Below are 22738 nucleotides of genomic sequence, written 5' to 3' on the forward strand. Positions count from 1 at the left end.
CTCAGGATTCAGTTCCTTCTGTTGTATGTGTAGACTTGGCTAGAGTGGCAGGTAAATGGGACAGGAAGGGGACTAGCCCTTTAAAGTAAGTAAGATTAAAGTAAGTTTAATCCTAGTTATTTAGGACTGATTTGAGAACAGGGTTTTCTCTCTAACTACAGCTGTTAAATTAGCAGTTAGGGAGACTGTGTTATCATCACCCATTAATACTCTAGAGAATGGACACTGTATATAGTTGAGTTTTGCTAGAAATGTTATATCATAGAATCATAGAACAGTAGGGTTGGTAGGGGCCTATAAGACCATCGAGTCCAACCCCCTGCTCAATGCAGGAATCCAAGTCAGAGCATCCCCGACAAATGGCTGTCCAGCCTCGTCTTGAATGCCTCCAGTGTGGGAGAGCCCACCACCTCCCCAGGTAATTGGTTCCATTGTCGTATTGCTCTAACAGTCAGGAAGTTTCTCCTGATGTTCAGCCGGAATCAGGAATTTGAGCCCTGTAACTTGAGCTTCTTGTAACTTGAGCCCATTATTCTGTGTCCTGCCTTCTGGGATGATCGAGAACGGATCCTGGCCTTCCTCTACGTGACAACCTTTCAAGTACTTGAACAGCACTATCATCTCTCCCTTCAGTCTTGTCTTCTCAAAGCTAAACATGCCCAGTTCTTTCAGTCTCTCTTCAAAGGGCTTTGTTTCCAGTCCCCTGATCATCTTTGTTGCCCTCCTCTGAACCCTCTCGAGCTTGTCTGCATCCTTCTTAAAGTGTGGTGCCCAGAACTAGGCACAGTACTCCAGATGAGGCCTAACCAGTACTGAGTAGAGAGGAACTAGTATGTCCCGGGATTTGGAAGCTATGCTTCTATGAATGCAGCCCAAAAGAGCATTTGCCTTTTTGGCAGCCACATCACATTGTTGGCTCATATTCAGCTTGTGATCTACAACAATTCCAAGATCCTTCTCGCTTGTAGTGTTGTTGAGCCAAGTATCCCCCATCTTGTAACTGTGCATTTGGTTTCTTTTTCCTAGGTGCAGAACTTGGCATTTATCCCTATTAAATGTCATTCTGTTGTTTTCTGCCCAGCGTTCCAGTCTATCAAGATCACTTTGAATTTTGTTTCTGTCTTCCAAGGTATTAGCTATCCTGCCCAATTTTGTGTCATCTGCGAATCTGATCAGCATTCCCTGCACCTCTTCCTCCAAGTCATTAATAAAAATGTTGAAGAGCACTGGGCCCAGGACTGAGCCCTGGGTCAGTAAGATGTGTATACTGTACCTCATGTATTTCACAGTCCCACTGTTTGCCATTTTGTCTCTGTATCGAAGTATGTATATGTAAACATGATGTGTTGGTGTGTGTATGTGAAACAGAGCTGGTGTCAAGGGTAAGCATGATTAGGCACCTGCAGAGGACTCATACCCCACCAGGTGCCATCTGACAAGATCCCCCCTGGACTTGCTTCTCCTCTTCATTACTGCAACCTGCTTGTTCACTTGCCTCTCACTCTGGCCCAGTCCATGGTGGTGATGAGGAGGAGGAGCAGGAGATGCCACTGCCTGTTTGCTCACTGGCTCTCTGCCTGACAAACAAGCAAGCGGCAATGATGAGAAAGAGGATGAGGAACAATAGCAGCTGGTAACAGTGGTGGTGAGAAGGTAAACTCACTGAGGGAGGGGGTCTGTTGAAGGTGGGGATCCGTTGTTGCCCAAGGGCCCACAGCTAGCACTGGTGTGTGTGTGTATCTATCTATCTATCTATCTATCTATCTATCTATCTATCTATCTATCTATATCTGGCATCTGAGGATAACACTTCATGCAGTTGATGGTGAGACCTGCTTTACAAAAGCCTATGCCACAATAAAGCTGCAACCCCATACCCACATACATGGGAGTAAGATCTATTGAACTTAGTGGCACTTACTTGTGAGTACACATGTATAAGGTTGCACTGCCACAAGACATTTTGGGGGTCAGCCTCTTTTAGAGAATATATAAACATGTTTCTTTCTGGGCAAACAAAAGTCCTGTTTTGCTTTATACACTGGGATTCTTTCTAGATACACTTAACTGTAGAGGGGAAATACAAGGAAGCTGTTTGGGCCTGAGTATTCAGGAAGCAAGCCCCCACTCATGTCAACAAGCTCCTCCGTTTCTGTTCAAACAGAACGTGCAAGCAGAATGTTGCAAAATCATGCAAAGGCTTCTCCAGGTCTCTCCCATGTGGAACAGGGCCCCTCTGAAATCGCACCTCCCTTGATCTTGAGAACTGTGTTTTCCCATTTGCTGGGCAGAAGTTCCTAGAATATTTTTCCTCACATCCGAGGAACAGTGGCAGCTGGTTGCACTGAGCTGCGCCCAGCATGAGGTGGCGTGGTCAGAGTCGGCCTTGATCAAGAAGTGCACTGGCTCTCCACTTCCTATTTACTAAACCACTGGAGTGCATCTGAGTTTGCGAGGGGCAGGACAGGGATTTGGAATGAGTTACTTATAAACCATTTTGCAGAGGTGGGAGGAAGAAAGAACCTGGCCTTTCCGAGGAGCAGAAAACCATAGAGGACAGGCCGGTTACACCCCTTTCATTCCAACTTGCTGAGTGTTGTCTGAAGTTTTCTTTAAGAAATCCAAACACTGTACAATACAAGAGAAAGAGAAAAGAGGCACATTTCCTCTCCACACACGCCCCCCATTGGACCAACCTCTTGACGAGAGTAAGGATATGCAAGCGTTTACATTCTACAGAAGTGTTCAGCAGGGTGATATATGGAAAGGCAACTTATGCTCAGGCCCAGCTCTCACACAGCTGGCCTTGAAGGGGTGGCATGCAGCAAAGCAATACCCCCCCCCCCCAGCCCATCTTGAGATACATGGTGCTGGAGGACCATCTTTTTAAACAAATATTCCCTTGCTAAAGAAAACCAAAGTAAAATGAAATGCAGAGCTGGGGGCTGTTTATTTCTTGCATTTGTATCCCACCTTTCTTCCATCATGGAACTCAAGGTGGCTACATGCGGTTCCCGGGTGGTCTCCCCTCCAAGCACTGACGAGACTCAGACCTGCTTAGCTTCAGCAAGGTGGCTGCCTCATGTGCCTTCAGACCATGCCCTGGTCCTGAAGACATGAACAGGCATCAACCTAGCAACCAGAATAAAGAGTTTCAATCCTTAATGCTTTAAGTCAGTGCTGGGCAACTTTTTGCCCCTGAGGGCTACATGTGGTAGTAGGTTGGGTGCCACAAATTTGCACACACATGGTTGTGCACATGCTACAGATAAACATGCACATGCATGCAAATACACCCTGTTCCCTGCCCTGCTCAAACACACACTCATCCATGCACACATGCACATTCACATTCATCTATGTGCGTGCACACACTCATCCATGCATGCAGATCCTCATCCATGCACACACACACACACACTTTAAATGCAATCTCAGCTGCATCATTGTTCCATGCCTTTGGAACAAGCTGCCATCGGAGGTCCACCATGTTCCGTCATTGCAGACTTTTAAGAAGGCCTTGAAAACATATTATTTTACCTTGGCCTTCTATTGATATGACTGCTATTGTTGCTGTTGCTGCTGTTAACGTTGTTGGTTTTATTGTTGTTTTTATTGTTTTTATGTTTTTATCACTTTTAATATTTTAACTGTTTTTATGTATTTTATTGCTGTGAGCTGCCTTGGGAGGGCTTCTGCCCTGAAAGGCAGTCAAGAAATGTTATTTATTTATTATTAAATAAATATCAGGACCAGGATTGGAGGGGTGGGGGCAGGTGAAAGCCTCCCCGTAGCAAGCCTGATCAAGAATGCTTTTTCCCCACTGGGAAACAGCCACCTTGGCTGCATTGGGATCACTCTGGAGTGCGGTGGGCAGGAGAGCTTAAAGCCTCTTCTCTACCTCCTCCCAAGAAATCCTAATTAAACTGGCTGGTTCCCTGCTGCTGTTGGCAGCAAAGAAACAGCAATCTCAGCAGCATCAGGAGGCAGGTCAAAGTCTCCCTGCCATTCCCTCAGTGATCCTGATCTTGATCTTTGCATCTGGGTCACGGGGAGGGGGGGGGCAAGATTAAAGCCTCCCCAGGTCTTTCCCCTGCTTCTCACCTCATGACTGATCAGTTTATGCAGCCAAATGAAATGTATATTTACTCAGATGAAAGTGCCACTGTGTTCAGTAGAGCTCTTCAAGTTAGTGTGCATAGGACTGCAGCTTTACTTTTAATACATTTGCCAAGAAGACCTTGCTATTTGCAATGACCCAACGTTATATTTTACTATGTTTTGTAGCTATTTTTACTTTGTTGTTTACTGTATTGCATTGAGCTCTTGCTTTAATAAGCAATGTTTCAAGCAAATGCACGATTCCTATGTAACATTTTGGTGTGTGATTTCAGAGCGCCAAAGGACATGGATGGCATTTCCAAACTTCTGCCCATGTGGCTGCACATCATCACATCTCACAAAGCTGCACCCAGAGCAATACTCACACACCTGTGCTTTCTCATCTACAATAACTGTGTGAATACAAGCGGCCCTTTGCAGGTGGAAGAGGGTGCAGGCGGGAGGGATCTTAAAATTGGTCTGATAGGCAATGCTACATTTTCTGCTTGGGCTACAGACATGAAGCACTGATACCATTTTGCTGTTCAGCGTCGAACCAAAAGAACATCATAAAGCTTGAATGATTGGACACTGGTTCTGTTCACGGGGATGAAGTACCCTCTAAAAGGAGTCATTTAGTGGCCAATAGTGCTTATCGCCTCTTTCCCCTCTGTCAGGAATACACTGAAGCAGCTGTCATTTGGAGTCAGCATCAGCTGATGTTCCTGGCAGTGCTGAAGATTGACGGAGCAGGATATTGCTGTATAATCTGTAAATCACCCCTCAGGCAGGGCCCAGCCATTAACATTTCATTCTTTTCCGAGAATGGCATTTGTTTACTCATCTCATGCCGTGCTCCGTAGCAAGTCTTAAGATTCATCTTAAAACCAATTTCCTCATTATCAAATATTCTGGGTATGAAACTTCAGTGAGTGTGCAGCTCCGACTCCTAGGCTGCTAGTGATACCCAGTGTATGATGAGAGGATGGCTGGGCAGAAGGACGGTTAAATCACGAATAACTATCAGGGGTGTGTGAGAAATCCACTCCATCGGATTTGGGGGGTGGATTTCTCCAATCCACATCACGGGACGCAGACCGGACACATTTTGCATGTGGAAATCCACATGTTTCAGGACTTGCGTTGCATTTCATGGAATGGGGGGAAAACCCACATCCGATAAAATACACACATTTGAAAAGTGCGCAAGTACGTTTCAAACGTGAGTACCAACATGCTTTGGTCAATGGATGGCTGCATACAAAAATGTGTATGATTTGCAAGATGCACACAAAATGCACCTTTTTAAAAATATACCTCCCAAAAATCTGCATGAAACTGGCACAGGATAGACTTGGAGGCAGGAAGTCTATGGAAACAGGTTTGGCAGATCCACCCATCCCTATTGAGGTTTTAGAGTAAAGAGCCTTGTTTCCTTCTGTCCTTCTGGCACACCTGGACCGAGGTTAAAAGGTGCTATCAGTGTGGTTATGGCATGCATTCCTTTTAAGCACACATTCCAACCTCCCCCTCATGGAAAACTATCCCCAAAATTTGGGGGGAAGGGTATATATGTGTTTACATATTAACTCCCTCTGAAAGGTGTTTAGGTAGGTAGTGAAAATATTCTTATTCTGCTTGGTTTTTAATATACGATTGAAGGTTGTAACTCTGCACCTGTTGAATTTAAGATTTTAGTTTTTCATATCTCATGTTTTGTTTAGTTCTTTTTATGTAAACTGCTTTGGGGGCCCTCGTTAGGACTGAAAAGCAGTACAAAAATGGTTTTATAGAAAACACACTGGAGTGGCACCATCATATACTTCTAGGGGTCATGGCTGAAATTGTAGCCCATAGTGCCTTCTTATCATAAATCTTGTTATTATGAAATGTAAGGGAATTATGATGCCCTGCAATACTTCATTATTTCACCCATGTTGTATAACATGTATGATATGGAAATGCTGTTATTTTTGCATTAACTATGTTCTCTTACTAGGGTTCTGTAGCATAAGTTGCACTGTATGTCAGTGTTTCCCAACTGGCTGCCCTCCATATGTTTTGGATTACAGTTCCCATCACCCTGACAATTGGTCATGATGGCTGGGTCTAATGGAACTTGTTGTCCCAAACCTGTATGCATTTATTATGTTTATATGAGGCCTTATAACTAGGGATGTTGGAGAAATCGGCAACAGAATCAAATGACTTTCGATGTCTATGAATCCAACCTGCAGAATCTCTAGGAGACCAGCTTTCCCTGAGTTGCCCTGTAATCTTGAGTCATTGCCCCTTTAAGGCAGCCATAGACACAGCTTTAGATATGCAGAAGAACCCCAGAGTCATGATAGTGCACACAACTGCAGCTCGGTAAGGGGACAGACGGCCTTGCAGCATTTCCTGACAGCTGCCGAGCAGGCACGCGAGCCCCCCGCGGCCTGGCAAGCAGGGTCTGTCAAACTCCACCCCCTCTTGGACTCCCACGTCATCCCTAACCATTTCTGACATAGTTTACCCTCCACATGTATTCTTCCAATATGGTCAAAAACAGAGTCCCTTGAGGGAAAATGTTAAATGACAGATCCCCCTAAGCCAAAATTTCTACTTTCAGGAAACCCTTTCCATTAGTGGAGCTCCTTAAGGCATCTGGCAGCCACCATTTTCTTTTTCCCCAAATGCCCCAGATGTAGCCATGTTCTGGGGCACTCTCAGGGTGGAGGAGGCATTTTCAAAAGTCCTGCTGAGACTGCTCCTGCCCACCAGCAGTAAGTCCCTCATGAACTTCATTTTTAAAAGTCACACACACACCCGCACATACACAACCAAATTCAGCCCATCCAATATTTGAGGTGAAAATTCTGCTCAGCCTTTACACCCAATCGTTGCCTGCAGGTGCGCAATGCACTGATAATTGTGGGTAACTTATCTTTCATGGAAGCTTATCAACCATGAAGGATCTTCTCACTGAGAAACCCCTGATAAGCTTCTGAGGAACCCCAAGGTTACCCATAATGCAGCTTGAAAACCATTGTGCTAAACATAGACAAAAATGGCTGAGAGCCCTATTGATATAAGAGCATTCCGTCTTTAAATTGCAGGAAGTTTTGTCTGTCATTAATGAACTCTGCTCTCTCTGTACCTTCTTGTCCATGGTCAAGCAGGTGTTTCCCACAGTGGATTATGTATGAGAATTTGAGTTGGAAGGAGAGAGTTTTCCTTAAAGTTATGGCCTTCTTCTGTTATAGGAGGAGACAGAGAGCGGATGACAGCAAACCATGAGACATACCTCCTTATGGCCAGCACTCAGAATGACATGGAGGATTGGGTAAAATCTATCCGCAGGGTGATATGGGCACCTTTTGGAGGAGGTGAGTACACCCATGAAAAAATCTGAGAAGAGAGACAAAATTGATGCTTATTGTGTTTTGACTGGGACTGTCAACATGCAAGGCAAGGAAGAATCTGGCATAATGATGATGTATTACTGAAGAAAGATTCTAGGGGAGCAGGTGTGTCAGCTGTAACAGCAGTAGGTTTAGGGTTTTAAAGAAGCTTCCATTGCCACCAGTGGAGACTTTTTACAAGTGTAATTACACCATGGGAACATGTGTGGGGGGTGCTGCTGCTGGGGAGGAATGAGTTGACCCTCCCCAGAACTGTGAACTCCTGCAAATCACCCCTCCCACGCTGGGGGGGGGGATGTGTGAGTGAGGTGTATGTTAGTGACTTTGTATCTGAGTGAGTGTGTTTGTGAGTAAGTGGGTGTGAGTAGGTATGTATAAGGGTGCATAAGTACGTGTGTGTGTGTGTGTGAGAGAGAGAGAGAGAGAGAGAGAATTAGGGATATAGGAGAATTTTGTTTTTGCTTGCAAAACATGCAGACATGCCCCATTTGAAGCACATGTCCACCAAAAATATTTGCAAATTGTTGAACACACGCTCATGTCCATCTCATTCCCAATTTGATTCACGCAAATTTCCTAATTTGCACAAATTTCCTCAGTAGACTGAAATAGCCCCACTTTAGTCCATGGAGGAAATCCACGTAAATTAGGAGATTTGTGCAGATTTGGGGAGATCTGCACAAATCTCCCATTCGATCGTTACTTGATTTGCGCAAGTTTCCCATTCACGCAAAGCGAGCAGCGATTGCAAGTGCGAACAGGAACTGGGCACGAGATGAGTGGGGTGATGTTTGGCAAATCCTACTGATCTCGAACTTCGCTCACTCACCCATCTCTAGAGTGAATGGGATCGGGGCAACCACACTGGGGCCAAATGCCAGCAGTGGAGTGGCTTCACCTGCTTTGAGGTGCAGCCCTGCCCACTGCTGGCATGCAGCACCTGATACACCTGTCCAGAATCAATTGGGTCCTCAGGCTGAAAAAGGTCCCCCACCACTGGTCTAGATGCAGGTCATGAGTCCCTCAGGCCTAATTCAAACATTACTGAGGCAGCATGGAAGCTGCTGCCCCATTGCATTTATGCTCCAGTTATTTCTAGATGATGCCATCTCATGGGTGTGGAGAATTACATGGTTCCTTCCTACACAGCCATTGCCCAATCCCTTCAGAGACTGCTCATGTGAGCTTCCCCATTCCTTTACAATGCAGGGGGCAATTCCATACTCTCAGTCCACTTATAGAGTTGCTGTCTCCACTGAAATGAATGGGGGAGACCTTGTGGGTGATGTCCATTACAGGGTTATGCAGGCATCATTTGGAAGAAGAGGTCTGAGTCTAGCCATGTGCTTCTCTGTTTTATCTCCCAGTATTGACCAACTGGTTTCAGGACGGAATGATTGCCACTCGCTTGCTGGTTTTCCACTAGACTAGAACATTGGTGTGAAAGAAAAGAAAACAGAATTTCTGGCTCGCCCCCAGTAATGTTTGGCTGTGAAAATAAGCATCTGGCAGTTCGGTAGCAATGTTTTGTATTGTTTTTGTAACAGAGGAGAACAGAATTGCTGCTGAAAAACTATGTTTACTGTTGGAAAATCACCCTTCCCATGTATCAATTAGAATGTTGGGGGCCCGAAGAAAATTATCATTTTTAGCAGAACCTCCATAGGGAACTGCACCGCATGCACGCTCCCTACCCAGCATTTAAGGCTGTGAGGTTTGCTTAGGAAGGGGATGTCAGACCGTGACTGGTGGTCCTATCCTATGGCGCTGTTTCAGCTGGAGCCCTGCCCGGCACTACTTTCGGATGTGTCTGCAGCTGTTCCTTGGGTATTCTTGGACGCGGGGCGGGGGGAGGCACAAGCTGAATGAAGTCTGAAACACATTTGAAATATATTCCACTCATCTACTAGGAATCTGATGCATGTGCAAACAAAAACACAGAAAGGCCCCCAAAGAATTTTATACTTCGGCTGTGATGACCTACAACTGAGAGTTTAATAACTTTAGCTTCTCTCTGGAAGGTCAGATTCTTGCTGTATTTCTCATGGTTCTCGAAAGCTGTTCCTTTCTGTTTTAGTGTGTGTGACATAGAGATGTATGGAATTTGTAAAATCTGTTCCATCTGCGTTTCACACATTGTCAGGTAACTTTCATTCTGTCCTCTACTTATTGGCAGAATCAGATTTTTTCCAGTTCCCCAAATTCGCACTTGTGATGTGCACTTGCAAAAATGTGTGCACACTCCCCCCAAATGTGCATTTGCATGCTTTTGCCTATGGGGGAAATGTGTATTTTCAGCCAGTGTTGTTGTTTTTTTAAATGTATTTTTCTACGACTACATTTGCATACAATTCCAGAAAGTAAAAAGTGGGCAAGGTCCTTGAGCAGGTGGTTGTAGGACAGCTCCAGGCAATCTTGAATTAAGTGGATTATCTTGATCCATTTCAGTCGGGCTTCAGGCCTGGTTTTGGAATGGAAACTGCCTTGGCCGCCCTGTGGGATGACCTCTGCCAGGAGAGGGGCAGGGGGAGTGCAACCCTCTTGATTCTCCTGGACCTCTCAGTGGCTTTCACTACCATCGACCATGGTATCCTTCTGGATAGGTTGTCTGGGTTGGGAGATGGAGGCACTGCACTGCAGTGGTTCCACTCCTATTTGGATGGCCTATTCCAGAAGGTGGTGCTGTGGGATTATTGCTCTGCACCATGGCAATTATGCCATGGGGTTCCACAGGGCTCTATTTTATCCCCCATGCTGTTTAATATCTACATGAAACTGCTGGGGGAGGTTATCCAGAGGTGTGGGCTGAGGTGCCATCAATATGCAGATGACACCCAGCTCTACCTCACTTTCTCATCAAACCCAGGTGAGGCAGTGGCTGTTCTGAATCAGTGCCTGGGCACAGTAATGGACTGGATGAGGGCCAATAAACTGAAACTCAATCCAGACAAGACAGAGGTACTGTTAGTGGGTGGTTCATCTGCCCAGCTAGGTGATGTTCAACCTGTTCTGGAGGGGGTTGCACTCCCCCTAAAGGGTCAGGTTTGTAGTTTGGGGGTGCTCTTGGACCTAGAACTGTCACTTGAGGCACAGGTGAACTCAGTGGCATGGAGTACCATTTATTAGCTTAGGCTGGTATACCAACTACACCCTTATCTGGACAGAGATAGCCTAGCTACAGTTATCCATGCTCTGACAACTTCTCGTCTGGATTACCGCAATGCATTATATGTGGGGCTGCCTTTGAAAATGGTCCAGAAACTTCGGCTGGTCCAAAATAGGGCAGCAAGATCATTAACAGGGACTGGCCAATGAGCTCATATTATGCCAGTACTTCTCCAGCTGCACTGGCTGCCAGTCCATTTCCGGGCCCGATTCAAAGGGCTGGTATTAACATTCAAAGCCCTTAACAGCTTGGGGCCAGGTTATCTGAAGGATCGCCTCCTCCCACATGTGCCTACCAGACATTAAGATTATCCTCAGCGGTCCTTCTCCATGAGCCCCTGCCAAAGGAAGTGAGATGGGTGGCTACTAGGAGGAGGGCCTTTTCTGCTGTGGCACCCCAGCTGTGGAATGAGCTCCCTAGTGTAGTTCACCCGGCACCTACATTGTATTCTTTCCAGCGCCAGGAGAAGACCTTTTTATTTTCCCAGGCATTTCAGCATTTTAGCTTTCTAGTCTTTTAGCTTTGCTGTTTTAAATCTGTATTATTTTAAATCTCTGCATTGCTGCTAGGTTTTTTTCTGGTTTTATTCTTATTCTGGTTGTATTGTTATATTGCGGCTTTAATGCTTTTATATTTTATATTGTTTTACTGTGTGCTTTTTGGTTTTAATTTTTGTGAACCGCCCAGAGAGCTTCGGCTATTGGGTGGTACATACATACATACATAAATAGTAAAACAAAACCTGATCCACACACCTGCAGAATCCATATGACTTGGGAAAAGTTGGTCTATTTTGGAATCTCTGGGTCAGATTCATAGAAATCTGAACACATTTGATTCTGTTGCTGATTTCTCCCAACACCCCTGGTCTCACACAACTCATTTGTTGAGGTGTGTGCTGTTAGCAGACTATTCCATGCATTTTGTTGGTCAGGAAGATCTTCCATTGGGTTTACTATCCCAGGAAGGTGGAAGGGGTCTCGCTTCATGCCCTCTCTCAATGGTGGCAGTCTTATTAAAATCAGGTTGGCGGGAACATCAGCTGAATCATGAATCCCAAACAAAGGCGGATTGATTCACACAGATTCACTAGATGTCTGAATCAAAGTGGGGCTCCTCTGAAGCAAACTGAATCTGAACACTCCTAAAGCTCTGTTAGCAATCCATCTTCACAGGGACACAGAGACACAGATTGTATTGTCTGCAAAAACGGATAATTTTCTCCGCAAGCTCTCTATATAAGAAAAACACCAGGGTTGGGAGAGGAGGGGGTGTAGCTGGAAGCTCTAGGTTTTAATTGCAATTAGTAGTTTTACCAGGGTCCTCCAATCCCTGTGCTATGGAGCAGGGATGCTGAAGTAATATCTCACAGGACTGTTCCAGTCTTCAGTGATCTTTGGTCTCCCAGAAGCAGGAATGTTAAAAGAGGCTTGGTGGAGTCTGTGGGACCTGGGAAGGTGTAACATTGGGTGCTTGCTTGGAAAATGCTGGTTGTTGCCTCTGCCACTGTGTGCTCATCCATCATCCCTGCCCCCCCCCCCCCGGCCTGTTGCACTTTGTGACTTTGGTTTTAGAGCACAGCATAAAACAGAAACAAAAACAGCCTTTAGGGTACAATCCCTAAAGTGTGGTGGCCCCCTTCCTGTGGAACTCCCTGCCTTTGGAGGTCAGGCAGGCACCAACATTGTGTTCCTTCTGGCGTCTTCTGAAGACACTGCTATTTCAAGAGGCCTCCTTTCAGCGACCAGCCGTGGTTTATTAAATTCAGCCATATTGGAACTTGTCTCTTTTAAAACGTTTTAACTGTTTTGACATAGTGTTTTATCCTTTTATCTTTGCTGTTCATTGCTCCAAAACCTTCTGATGTGGAGCAGAGCAGTATATAAAGATTGTCAATAAATAAATAAATCCTATGCATGCTTAGAGAAACAGAAATCCTACAATTCCCAGCATTCCCCAGCCAGCATGACTGACTGGGGAAAAATGGGAGTTCTAGGACTTTTGTCTGTCTAAACATGAAAAAAGCCCTGAATCTTGCGTATAAGTCTATGTGTCCATAGGCCTATACTCAAGATTCACGGCTCTATTTTGCGTATAAATCTGTGGGCACATCCTGCTGATTGCCATTTTTTTAAAAAAATGACGATAGGCGTGGAGGAAAACGGCTCCAGCCGTCAAGGCAAGCAGCCCTCAAGCCAGGTGGCTCTGCAGAATCCTCGTGGAGTGGAGCCACTCCAGAGGATTCTGCGTGGGGAGGAACGGATCGCCTCCCCCCCAGGGCGGATTCCCCACCAGAACAGACGGTGGGGAATCTGTACATCCCTAGCTAGCTGTACATGGATCCCTGTTAGATTCTCTCAGGTACCTCATCCTTTCACTGAAAATATTAACTAAGTTCCTGAACTAATTTCAGTCTCAGACTGAAAGTCAAGATTATTTTAGGGATTATGAGAATTTGGTTTCTGTTTGCAAATCACTTGAAAATGCCTCATTTGCAATCCCAAATGCAAATGCGAACAGCATCACATTTTCTCCAGAAAGGTTCACAAAGTCCCAAACATGTATTCACATTTGCAAAATGTGCACTTGAAAAATGCAACGCTTTCTCAAACTGCACAACTTTCTCAAACTGCGCAATTTTGAAAAATGCACAACTTTCTCAAACTGCACCACTTTTAAATCACCCACACTTTAGTCTATGGGGGAAATTTGCACAAGTTTGGGACATTTTTGCGCAACTTTCACACTCAATAGCTGTTTGTTTTCTGCAATGTCCCCATTTGCACAAAACAAACAGTGAACACATGCAAAGGAAGGAGCTAACAGTGAGCTAACATTCAGAGAATATTGATGTGCTCGATCATCGCTCATTCACGCAGCCCTAGATTATCTATGTTATCTGTTAGCTCAAAGGTAGAAAGGGCTGCCCACTCTTCAAAGTAGATGCTGAGCGACAGGCACCTAAGTAGAGCCATGTTCTCTTCTTTTGTAGTTTGCTCATGCCCTGTGGATCAAAACTGATGGGCCACATGGAGGGTTGTCTCCTTGCCTTTGCAGATGTGCCAGAGCTAAGGCTTAAAGGTGCATAAAATGAAGGAATGTGCTAGCATAGCAAAACTGCAGCACATTTTTTCCTCTACTCCCAGTTTTAACGGGTTTGGTGTTCTTGTTGTCCAGGTAACCAACCAGCCAGTCATCTGTTTGGTAAGGTACATCTGCCTCACTCTACGCCCTGCCTCAGCATATCCTTCGAGCAAATTATCCTTCTCATGCATATATACAAAATATATTACCCCAAACAGTAATGCAAAAAGAAGAATGGAAAGCAAGATTTTAAGTGGCTATGGCATGGCTTGTTGTCTTAATCCACCATTTGCGAACCACAGATCTATGGAAAGCTGTTTGAATGTAGGATTGCCTAGCGCCACCTGTTGGTGGTAATGTAGTACTGAACTTGATTCTATAGTACTGAACTTCAGGCCGAAAATACAAGACCTCATGAGAAATGTAAGCCCTTTTCAGATGTTATTCTGCATTTCAGCAGGAGGCTCCCTGCACCCACGCCTGTCCACTTAGCTCTAGTGTAGTTGCTTGAAGACATTTGTGACGTCTTTTTAAATGCCCAGACCCTTTTAGCAACTCACTGTGAGTCACCATCTTGGAGAAACATGGAGAGAAGCCACTCTCTGACAGCGGTACAAATACTGGCATTGAACAAAAAGGCTTTTAGTAATTTTAGATTTCTGCTCTAATGAATAGATGTTGGCAGAAGGCCTAACTTTCATTAGGAACATTAAAAAAAAATCCTAGTGTGGACCACAAGGAAAGTATGCTTTAAAGCATTTGTTTATTTGACCTTGTGCCATTCTCTTGCGTTGAATTTACAAATGCTGTTCAAGTTAAACCTGCTTACCTTTCTTCATGCATCAAACATTGGGAAGCTTAGTGGTAGATAGGAATAGGGGGGAAAATTGCTTGGCCCACATTTTTAAGTTAGCCAACCTAATCGGCACGTCCCAGACTAATCTGCAGATCAGAACACAGTTATTCCTCAGAAGATGCACTTGTCTTCACCAAATTTTGTGATGCAGTTTTTGCCTCAAAAAAATGTACCTACATATGTATTAGGGAAAGAAAAATGCATATTTTAGGGAAAGTTGCATAAAAATATGTAGATTAGGGAAAGTTATGCACAAAAATAAATGCAAAATTTTGTGCATTTTTAAACAAAACAAAAAGAAAACAAAACACTGACTAATGTGGAAATCAGATGGAACTGACTCATGATTGAATCAATGCAAAACTAACGTGGACCAGGTATAGACTGATTCGTCCATCTCCAGTGCTAGAGCACGTCCTTTGCATGCAGAATGTCCCAGGTTCAATCCCTGGCATCTGCAGTAATGGGGAAGACCCTTGAGAAATGCTGTCAGTCGGAGTAGACAATGCTAGGTTAGATGGAGAAATAGTCCAACCTGGTGCAAGACAGCTTCCGATGATCCTTCACTATAATGCTGTTTGTTCTCCACAAGATCTGCTTTTCAGCTCTCTTAGAACCCTACTTTTTAATCAGGGCTGAACAACTTGATCTACTAAGACAAATTAGGCCCACCAGCCATGTATGGTTGCCTGCCAGGTGACTGCTAGGTCCTTCCCCCCTCCACCCCATTTTTTTTTTTTTTTGCAGTCTCAGGTAGGCAAAACAAGAAGATTATCTAGCCTGTGGTGGAACACTATTCATGGCTGGCATGTGGATAGTGTTTAGCTCGATGGGACATAAGTCGTGCAGGCCTGATATAAAAGCTGGCTTGCAATGGAGGAGGTGGGGAAACAGCTGGAAGGAAAACCATGGTGCACATGCACGTACCAATAAGAAGAGCCATGCTGGGTCAAAGGGTCCATCTAGTCCAGCATTCTGTTCACACAGTGGCCCACTGGCTGCCCACTGGAAACCCACAAGCAGGACATGAGTGCAACACTAGAACCCCACCCATGTTCTCCAGCAACTGGTGTACATAGGCATACTGCATCTGATACTGGAGGTAGCATATAGCCATCAGGACTAGTAGCCCTTGATAGCCTTATCCTTTAGGAATCTATCTAACCCCCCATAAAAGCCATGTAAGTTGGTGGCCATCACTACATTTTGGGGTAGCAAATTTCATAGTTTAACTATGTGCTGTATGAAGAAGTCCTTCCTTTTATCCTGAATACTGATGCCTACATCATCCCACCTTGCTGGAATGGGGAACATGTTTATGTTTCCAAATCATTAGACCCGTGAGCAGTGCATGTGGCCTTTGGTGAACCTCTAATATTTGGGCTTGACCTTCTGGTGGGACTAGTGCAGTGGCGGAGATCACCGAGCAGGTAGCTCTGCAAATTATTAACCGGCTTATTAAGCTGTGGCGTTAACTTGTATCAGCAAGGTGGGGCGGGGGAGAGAGAAACAGATTGCTTCTGAACAGAGCAAATAGGAAAGGGTGCAGAGAACAGCTTTAACAACAACCACCACCAATTCCCAAAATGTGTGTCTGTGAATTAAATTCCTCCCCTGATTAGATTTAAAAGGTGACATTTTTTGTGTGTCGCTGTTGATAAGCGGGGAAAAAAACACAAGCTTTGATTACACGGCATGAAAGCAGAAATAACATGGGGCTAGAAGCAACGAAGGAGCAAGAGAGATTAATGGGACTGGGGGGTGGGAGCCGGACGCTCATGTGAGAGGCAAAAGGGCTCTTAAGCTGGCACACGTGACTGTTGTTTGAAGTCAACTCAAAGTCAACATTTAAAAAAAAAATCAACATTGTAGAAGCTGTACGAGCTCGCTTTGCCTCCTTTACATTGTTTTGCTTGCACCTGCCACATGCATGCGACGGACTTGAGCAGCAGCAGCAGAAGAAGAAGCAGCAGCATTTGAAACACTTCCATTGAGAAGAGTTGGGCAGGGAAAATATTGGCACAGGCGTCTCTTGCGCGAGGCGTGTATTCTCCGGCAGATTCCGAGGAACTTAGTGGCGTCACTGAGCGGCTGATCCCACTGGGGCTGGTGTGTTTGCCACGAAAGTCGGGGGAGCAGGAAGGCAACAAATCATCCAGGCTCTCCAAAGGGGAGGCGTTTTCTTGCATAATAATTAGGAAAAAAAGAAGAAGCCCTTTGAAGAGTGTCTAGAATGGACAAGTGTAGCCTTTTGGGAGATGCTGTCATTATTTTTGTCCCCCATTTGCGAAGATAAAAAGGAGTCGGCAAGGAACATCCAAGGCAATTCTTTGGGGTCCTTTTTTGTCATTGTTCTCATCTTCCGCTCATGCATTGCTATTTGCTGACCTTTCCCAGTGGAATCTATGCCCCCCTCCTCCCCACTTGCTCCACCCTGTACAGTTCCAGCTGAGAAGAAGCACTGATCCCCCCCCTCAACCGTTCCACAAGACACCTTTAATGGAAGATATACCTTTACGTTGAAAATCTTTTGTCATGACATGGCATTGTTGCCACACAGCGGGAAATAAAATTAAAACCTGAAGGAGAAGGAACAGGGACGACGGAAAGAAAACCATCTGAAATCACTAGCAAAGGAGGGATGATAACATCTTTCCTTTCAAGAAGTCAGTAACCAAATTCTATCAAGACTGGGAAGAGCACAATTTGGGAAGCTCACGGAGATGAAATGCCTCTAAAAATAGTAGTAAATAAGAATGATTGATTGCAGTGTGCCAACTAGAAACGGCATTTAACACATAATTTTGGCTCACAACTATTTCTCAGGCCTGCATGATGCCTGAAGACAGGAATACGGGGGTCCGTGCCGCAGGTGCCTTAGCATCGTCCCCCTTTGTCCCCAAAACTACCTACAGGAGAATTAAGCGGTGTTTTAGCTTCCGCAAAGGTAGGTACGGTTTGTTGCTATCGCCGTCTTCTTCATTTGTTTTCAGAGCCTTTTCTTCTGTATGGTTTCGGGGTGTAAGAGAGAAGAGCTATTGTATTTTGAATAGAAATTCAGAAACAAAGGGCAAGAAACAATAAAACACACCAACACCTGCTAGACTGGTTTTATTTATCCTTGATTTTATTGCAAGATGACCATTCTTGTTCTTCTCCAGTTTGTGCCCACAACTGGACATAAATGGGGTGCAAATGTTTGTGTTTTATGTTCTTTAATCAACAGTGCATCAGAGCTAGCAAAAACAGTTAGGCAGCCAAGGACACTGCGCGAAGAACACCTGGTTCTACTTAGAGGTGGGAGAAGTGTTTAGATGTATACCTATAAGCAGGGATAGAAGCCCAGTTAATTTGGATCTTAAAAATATCTGGTGAGCTGAAGAGGTTGGCAGGACACAAGAGCTGATCCTTTCCCCCCTGTTAACATTTTGCTGTGTGGTTTTGTTGCTTGCTGTTCCTCTGTAGCCCATATTTCCATTTCATCCACTGCAGAAAATATTTCCATACCTGTTCTCCCTTCCCCCCCGTAATATAGTGCTTCTAATCAATGTGTAGTTTTTCACCGGGCATGTGTGTGCCTGCATGTGTGTCTAGCTCAGCTGGTGGTAGTGGAAGAGGGAAATACATCTTGTCTAAGGGAGGAGATGGTAGGGATACTAAGAAAAAAAACATAAGGAGAGCCCTGCTGGATCAGACCAAGTGGCCAGCCAGGTGCTCCAGGAAGCCAACGGGGATGGGGGGGGAGAGAGAGAGATAAGGGCAAAAACCCTCCCACACCAGTTTTCTTCAGCATTTGCACTTCAGACAGCATGCCTTTGAAAATGGAAGTTCCATTTAGCTTTGACGGAAAACGAACCTTCATGTTCAGAGGCAGTATATCTATCCATGTACAAGGCTTTAAAATATTTACACCCATTAATTCCAAAGCAGACAAGGAGACCTTTTCCTTGAGTTCCAGAAAACAATCCATCATCAGCATACAGCGGTGGGGGAGGGGAGATGTATATAGGGTTCTGCCGTGGGTCAAGGGCGTCTTGATGACCTCCTTGCTGCTAGCCTTATATTCCTGTCATTATTGCAAATGGGGAACCTTTGAAGAAATGTAGATAAATCAATGGCCATCAGCCAGTTTCCTATGCTGACTCTGCATGTGGCGGCCAGGCATTGGGGAGTGGGGAGTGGGGGAAGGCAGATTGCATCATGTGTGACCATCATTTGTCAAAAGGACAAACTGTGTTTTCACATGCCTCTGCAAGATGAACTCCTGTGGGTTGGGCAGTATTGTGCAGCAGTGAGGTTGTGGGCTTGCAACCGACTATTCAGAAGTCCTCTTTGTCACAAGTGTGGGAGAAATCAAATCAGAGGCATGTGAAATGTTCCATTTCTCCCTGCCCCCACCCCTTGCTCAGCAAGAAATGGCAGGAATCTCTTCTGCATGCTTTGGCTTCCTTTTAAATTCCTACAAGTATCTTTTTTTTCCCTTCCAAATTTGCTCCAAATTTTGTTTCAGGGAAAATTCAGTGGTACATCTAGGGATACGTGACATCCCCCCTGGGAAATTTTGCTAGCCTTATTAAAAAAAAAAGTAGCTTCTCTTGAAATTCCTGCCAAGTTTCACCTGAAGCAAGATCCTCCAAATCCATCTCAAATGGTGTTTTGAGGTGAAGTTTGGTTTGTGCCATGGAAATAGGAATGTCCAGAGCATCTGCTTGTCAGGTTTCTGTGGCTAATTTTTAGTTGATGTCACCTGGGCATCAACTAAATGTCACCTGGGCATCAACTTGGTAAGTTGCAGTCTACTTCATGGTCTCTCAGCTCCTGTGCATCATGGATAGTGAAGGTCAGCAGGTCAGCCTCAGGTTTTCTTGGCGCCGCTGCAGCAAATGATTCCTTAAACTAAGATATAATTCCTTGGGGTAGACAAATCAGTCAGTTTCTATTTCTTTAACTTTCAAATTTTGGGGAGCACAAGTTGGTTCCATCCTGTTTCTGCATCAGTTTGCAATTTTTTAGGGAAAAGTCAGCACAAACATTTATACACATTTTTGTATGCATTTCTCCCAGTACATGCATTTGTGTATGCATTTCTCCTATCCGGGGGGGGGGGGGGGGGGCATTTTTCCCAAATGTGCACTTTTTCGTACACACTTTTAAAAAATCAGAAAACTGCATTAGAAAATTAAGTTAAGTACAAAAACTGAAGAATAATTGTGTTCCGTATTACTGTAGGAAGTGCGAATTAGATTGGTTCATATGACAATTCGAACCAAATGAATTTCTCCACCATACCTAATAATGGCAGGGCGATTATCCAGCCTTGACTATGGGGGAAATGGCATTTGATCTGAAAGACCTGAATAATTTTAGGCTAATATTAACCCTACAATTTCTCAGCAAGATGGGAAGTGGTGACTTCCAACTCCAGAAATATTTTTGGGCTTTATCAGTGGGGACTGTCTTAGTGGCCCTGATGGATGTTCTGTTTTGAGAAATGAAAGGGGAAAGTGTGACCCTTTTTAGTCTTTTTGGACTTTTCAGGGGGTTGTGGGTTTTTTTGACAGCATAGATGAACAAATCCTGCTGAACTTTTGCGGTGGCAAGGGGACATTGTATTATGCTGGTTCTGTGCTTCCCTGCATAGGTGATTGTAGATGGAATCATGGGGTAACTTCTGCTCTACACCACAGGACAGCTTTCCCCAACATAGAGCTCTCCAAATCTTTTGGACTACAACTTCCAGTATTCCTGACCATTGGCTATACTAGCTGGAGCTGATGAGGGTTGAATTACATAACATCTGGAGGGCACCAGGTTGAATAAAGCTACTGTAGGACTTAAGCTGTAGTGAGCTATCAGGTTCTATTTTGCCTCCTTTACTTTCTAAGAAATATATATGGCCACTGGAAGAGAGAGTCCAGTATGTTGATATTGGTGCCATCAGTGGCCCATAACTGTGGTTATACCAGTAGATGCCTTGAAAGAGACTGATCGCTGTGATAAATTGGATGACGGATAAGAAACTGTAACATTAATCCAGAGGCATTGCTGGTGGACAAATCTGCACCTGAGGAGGCTGATTTTGCCTGTTCTAGAAGGGCTTACTCTCTCACTGAAGGAACAGGTTGGTAGCCTGGGGGTAATCTTGGGCCCAGCTTTAATGCATGATAACCTGATGGCTGCAATGTCCAGGACATTTTTCCAGCTTCTGCTGGTAAGCCACCTGTAAAGCTTCATGCATGCACAGGTAGCCTCCTGTAACACTGCTTCATGTGTTTTGAAAATGGCCAAAATGGGTGCAGAATGCAGGTGCTTCTCTCCAGACCAGATAGATGTATAAGGAGCACACTGTACTAAAGCTGTGCTGAAACCTTTTGTCACAGCTTAGACCCTGCAACTCAGTGGTGGGGGCAGGGAACAGAAATGCCATGATGTTGAGGGCAGCAAATTTCTCAGACAATTTGGGGGGAGGGATTTGAGGACCAGTTTACCTTATAATATGAGGTGGCTGAAGGTTCCTCCACATACTCTTTAATAGTCGGGGGGGCCCCTCTTTTCATCTGCTCATAATGCTTGCCATTCTTCCCAGCCATATTTCTTGGGGGCTGGGCTATGAAGAATACCTGGGGACATGGTATCTCACTTCGAGCATGGATGTCTGCAGGGTGGAAAGCCTGCACATGACTCCTCTGTCCTTGTGCTACCCATGGACACTGGGTGGGTGAGTCATGAAGTCACACAACCTTGGGGACAGGGTCCCACTTCCTGTTTAATTGCATGAGCTTCCTGTTTTCATGAGGGAAAAAGATGGCCACCACCACCACCAAAACAACAACAACCCATGAGGCAGCTCCTCATCCCCACATGCACACACGATGCTCCTGGAGTGGCACAACTCTGGAGCAGGGGGTGGGGATATTCCAAATGGTGGCTGGAAATTGCGAGGCATTGCTGTGCCAAAAAGAATGAAAGTAAAACTTTAAAAGGGGGGGGGGGCTCAGAGCTACAGTGGGGAGGGGCCCCACTGATTGCATTTGCTGTGCTCCCCTAAATCCTGGGGCTGGCCTGGTACGCAACAGCAACAGTGGGACTGGGGCAGAAAAATGGGGTTGCTCAATATAGCAAACATGTGGGCCTGCTTCTCATATACAGAATTGGGGGAGCCAAAGGAAGTGGATGGTAGATTGGTAGTGTAAAAAGAGGACTCCTCTCTATAGAGAACATCTGCATGGCAAATGTTAAAAGGATGCATTGGAAATATTGCAGGGGAGGTTAATTCACTGCAGATTTAAACCTTCAAAACATGCCAGTGACCTCGCCTGCATTGATTTTGCACTTTCTTCTTCCACATTGGTTTGTAAGCTGGATGTTATTGGTTGCTGGCCTGGTGCAAGACATTCTAGAGAAAAAGTAGGGATGTATGAAAGTCACTTACCTTTTCGAAGGGTGACATTCGCGTAGGGATGTACGAAAGTCACTTACCTTTCCACGGATTCTGTTCATGGTGGGGGGGAGATGATCCGGTCCTCCCCCCCGGAATCCTCGACGGCCGGCTATGCTCCATGGCGGCTCTGCAGAGCAGCCGGCCAGGTCCAGGCCAGGGCCATCCGCAGCCAGATTTCCAGCCGCGGAGGGCTCTGTGTAAAAAACAAACAAACACACGTACGCAAATGGCGGCGGCTATGGCCGCCGCCATTTGCGTTCCTTATTTTTCGCCGGCTTAGTCTACGTAAATATTTACATAGACTAAGATGAAGAAAAGAAAGGGGAACACAAATAGCATACTGGGCGATATTTGCGTTCCCCTTTCTTGTCTTCGTCTTAGTCTATGTAAATATTGAAAAATATTTCAGTAAGGTGAAAAATAAGGAACGCAAATGGTGGCAGCTGTAGCCACCGCCATTTGTGTGCGCATTTTTTTTCCCCCCAGATGTGTTAGGCTACATAAGTCTTTACGTAGCCTATCACGTCTATGGGGGGAAAAAAAAGAAAAAAAGACAGACTGCAAATGGTGGTAGCGGCAGCCGGTCGGAAGACCAGCCGCCGCCGCTGTCACCACCAAAGCCGCCGCTGGAGCCGCTGCCGTCTGAAACATCCGCCCCAGGTAAGTCTCATCCTGGGGGGGATCCA

The 22738-nt window shown here is 45.2% G+C and overlaps 1 protein-coding gene across 3 annotated transcripts in view; it reads left to right on the forward strand.

The window, feature by feature from the left end:
* The window catches only part of ARHGAP24 (Rho GTPase activating protein 24), a 498319-nt gene that overhangs the window by 407572 nt on the left and 68009 nt on the right, over positions 1–22738 (forward strand). For all 3 annotated transcript variants that reach the window (XM_084855552.1, XM_084855553.1, XM_084855554.1), the window contains one exon: positions 7347–7469. In XM_084855552.1, coding sequence (XP_084711678.1) covers positions 7347–7469 — 123 coding nt within the window. The remainder of the gene's footprint in view (positions 1–7346; positions 7470–22738) is intronic.

This window comes from Heloderma suspectum, chromosome 5 (genome assembly GCF_057233095.1).
Source record: "Heloderma suspectum isolate Gila_16-S chromosome 5, 16-S_ref, whole genome shotgun sequence".
Taxonomy (NCBI): domain Eukaryota; kingdom Metazoa; phylum Chordata; class Lepidosauria; order Squamata; family Helodermatidae; genus Heloderma; species Heloderma suspectum.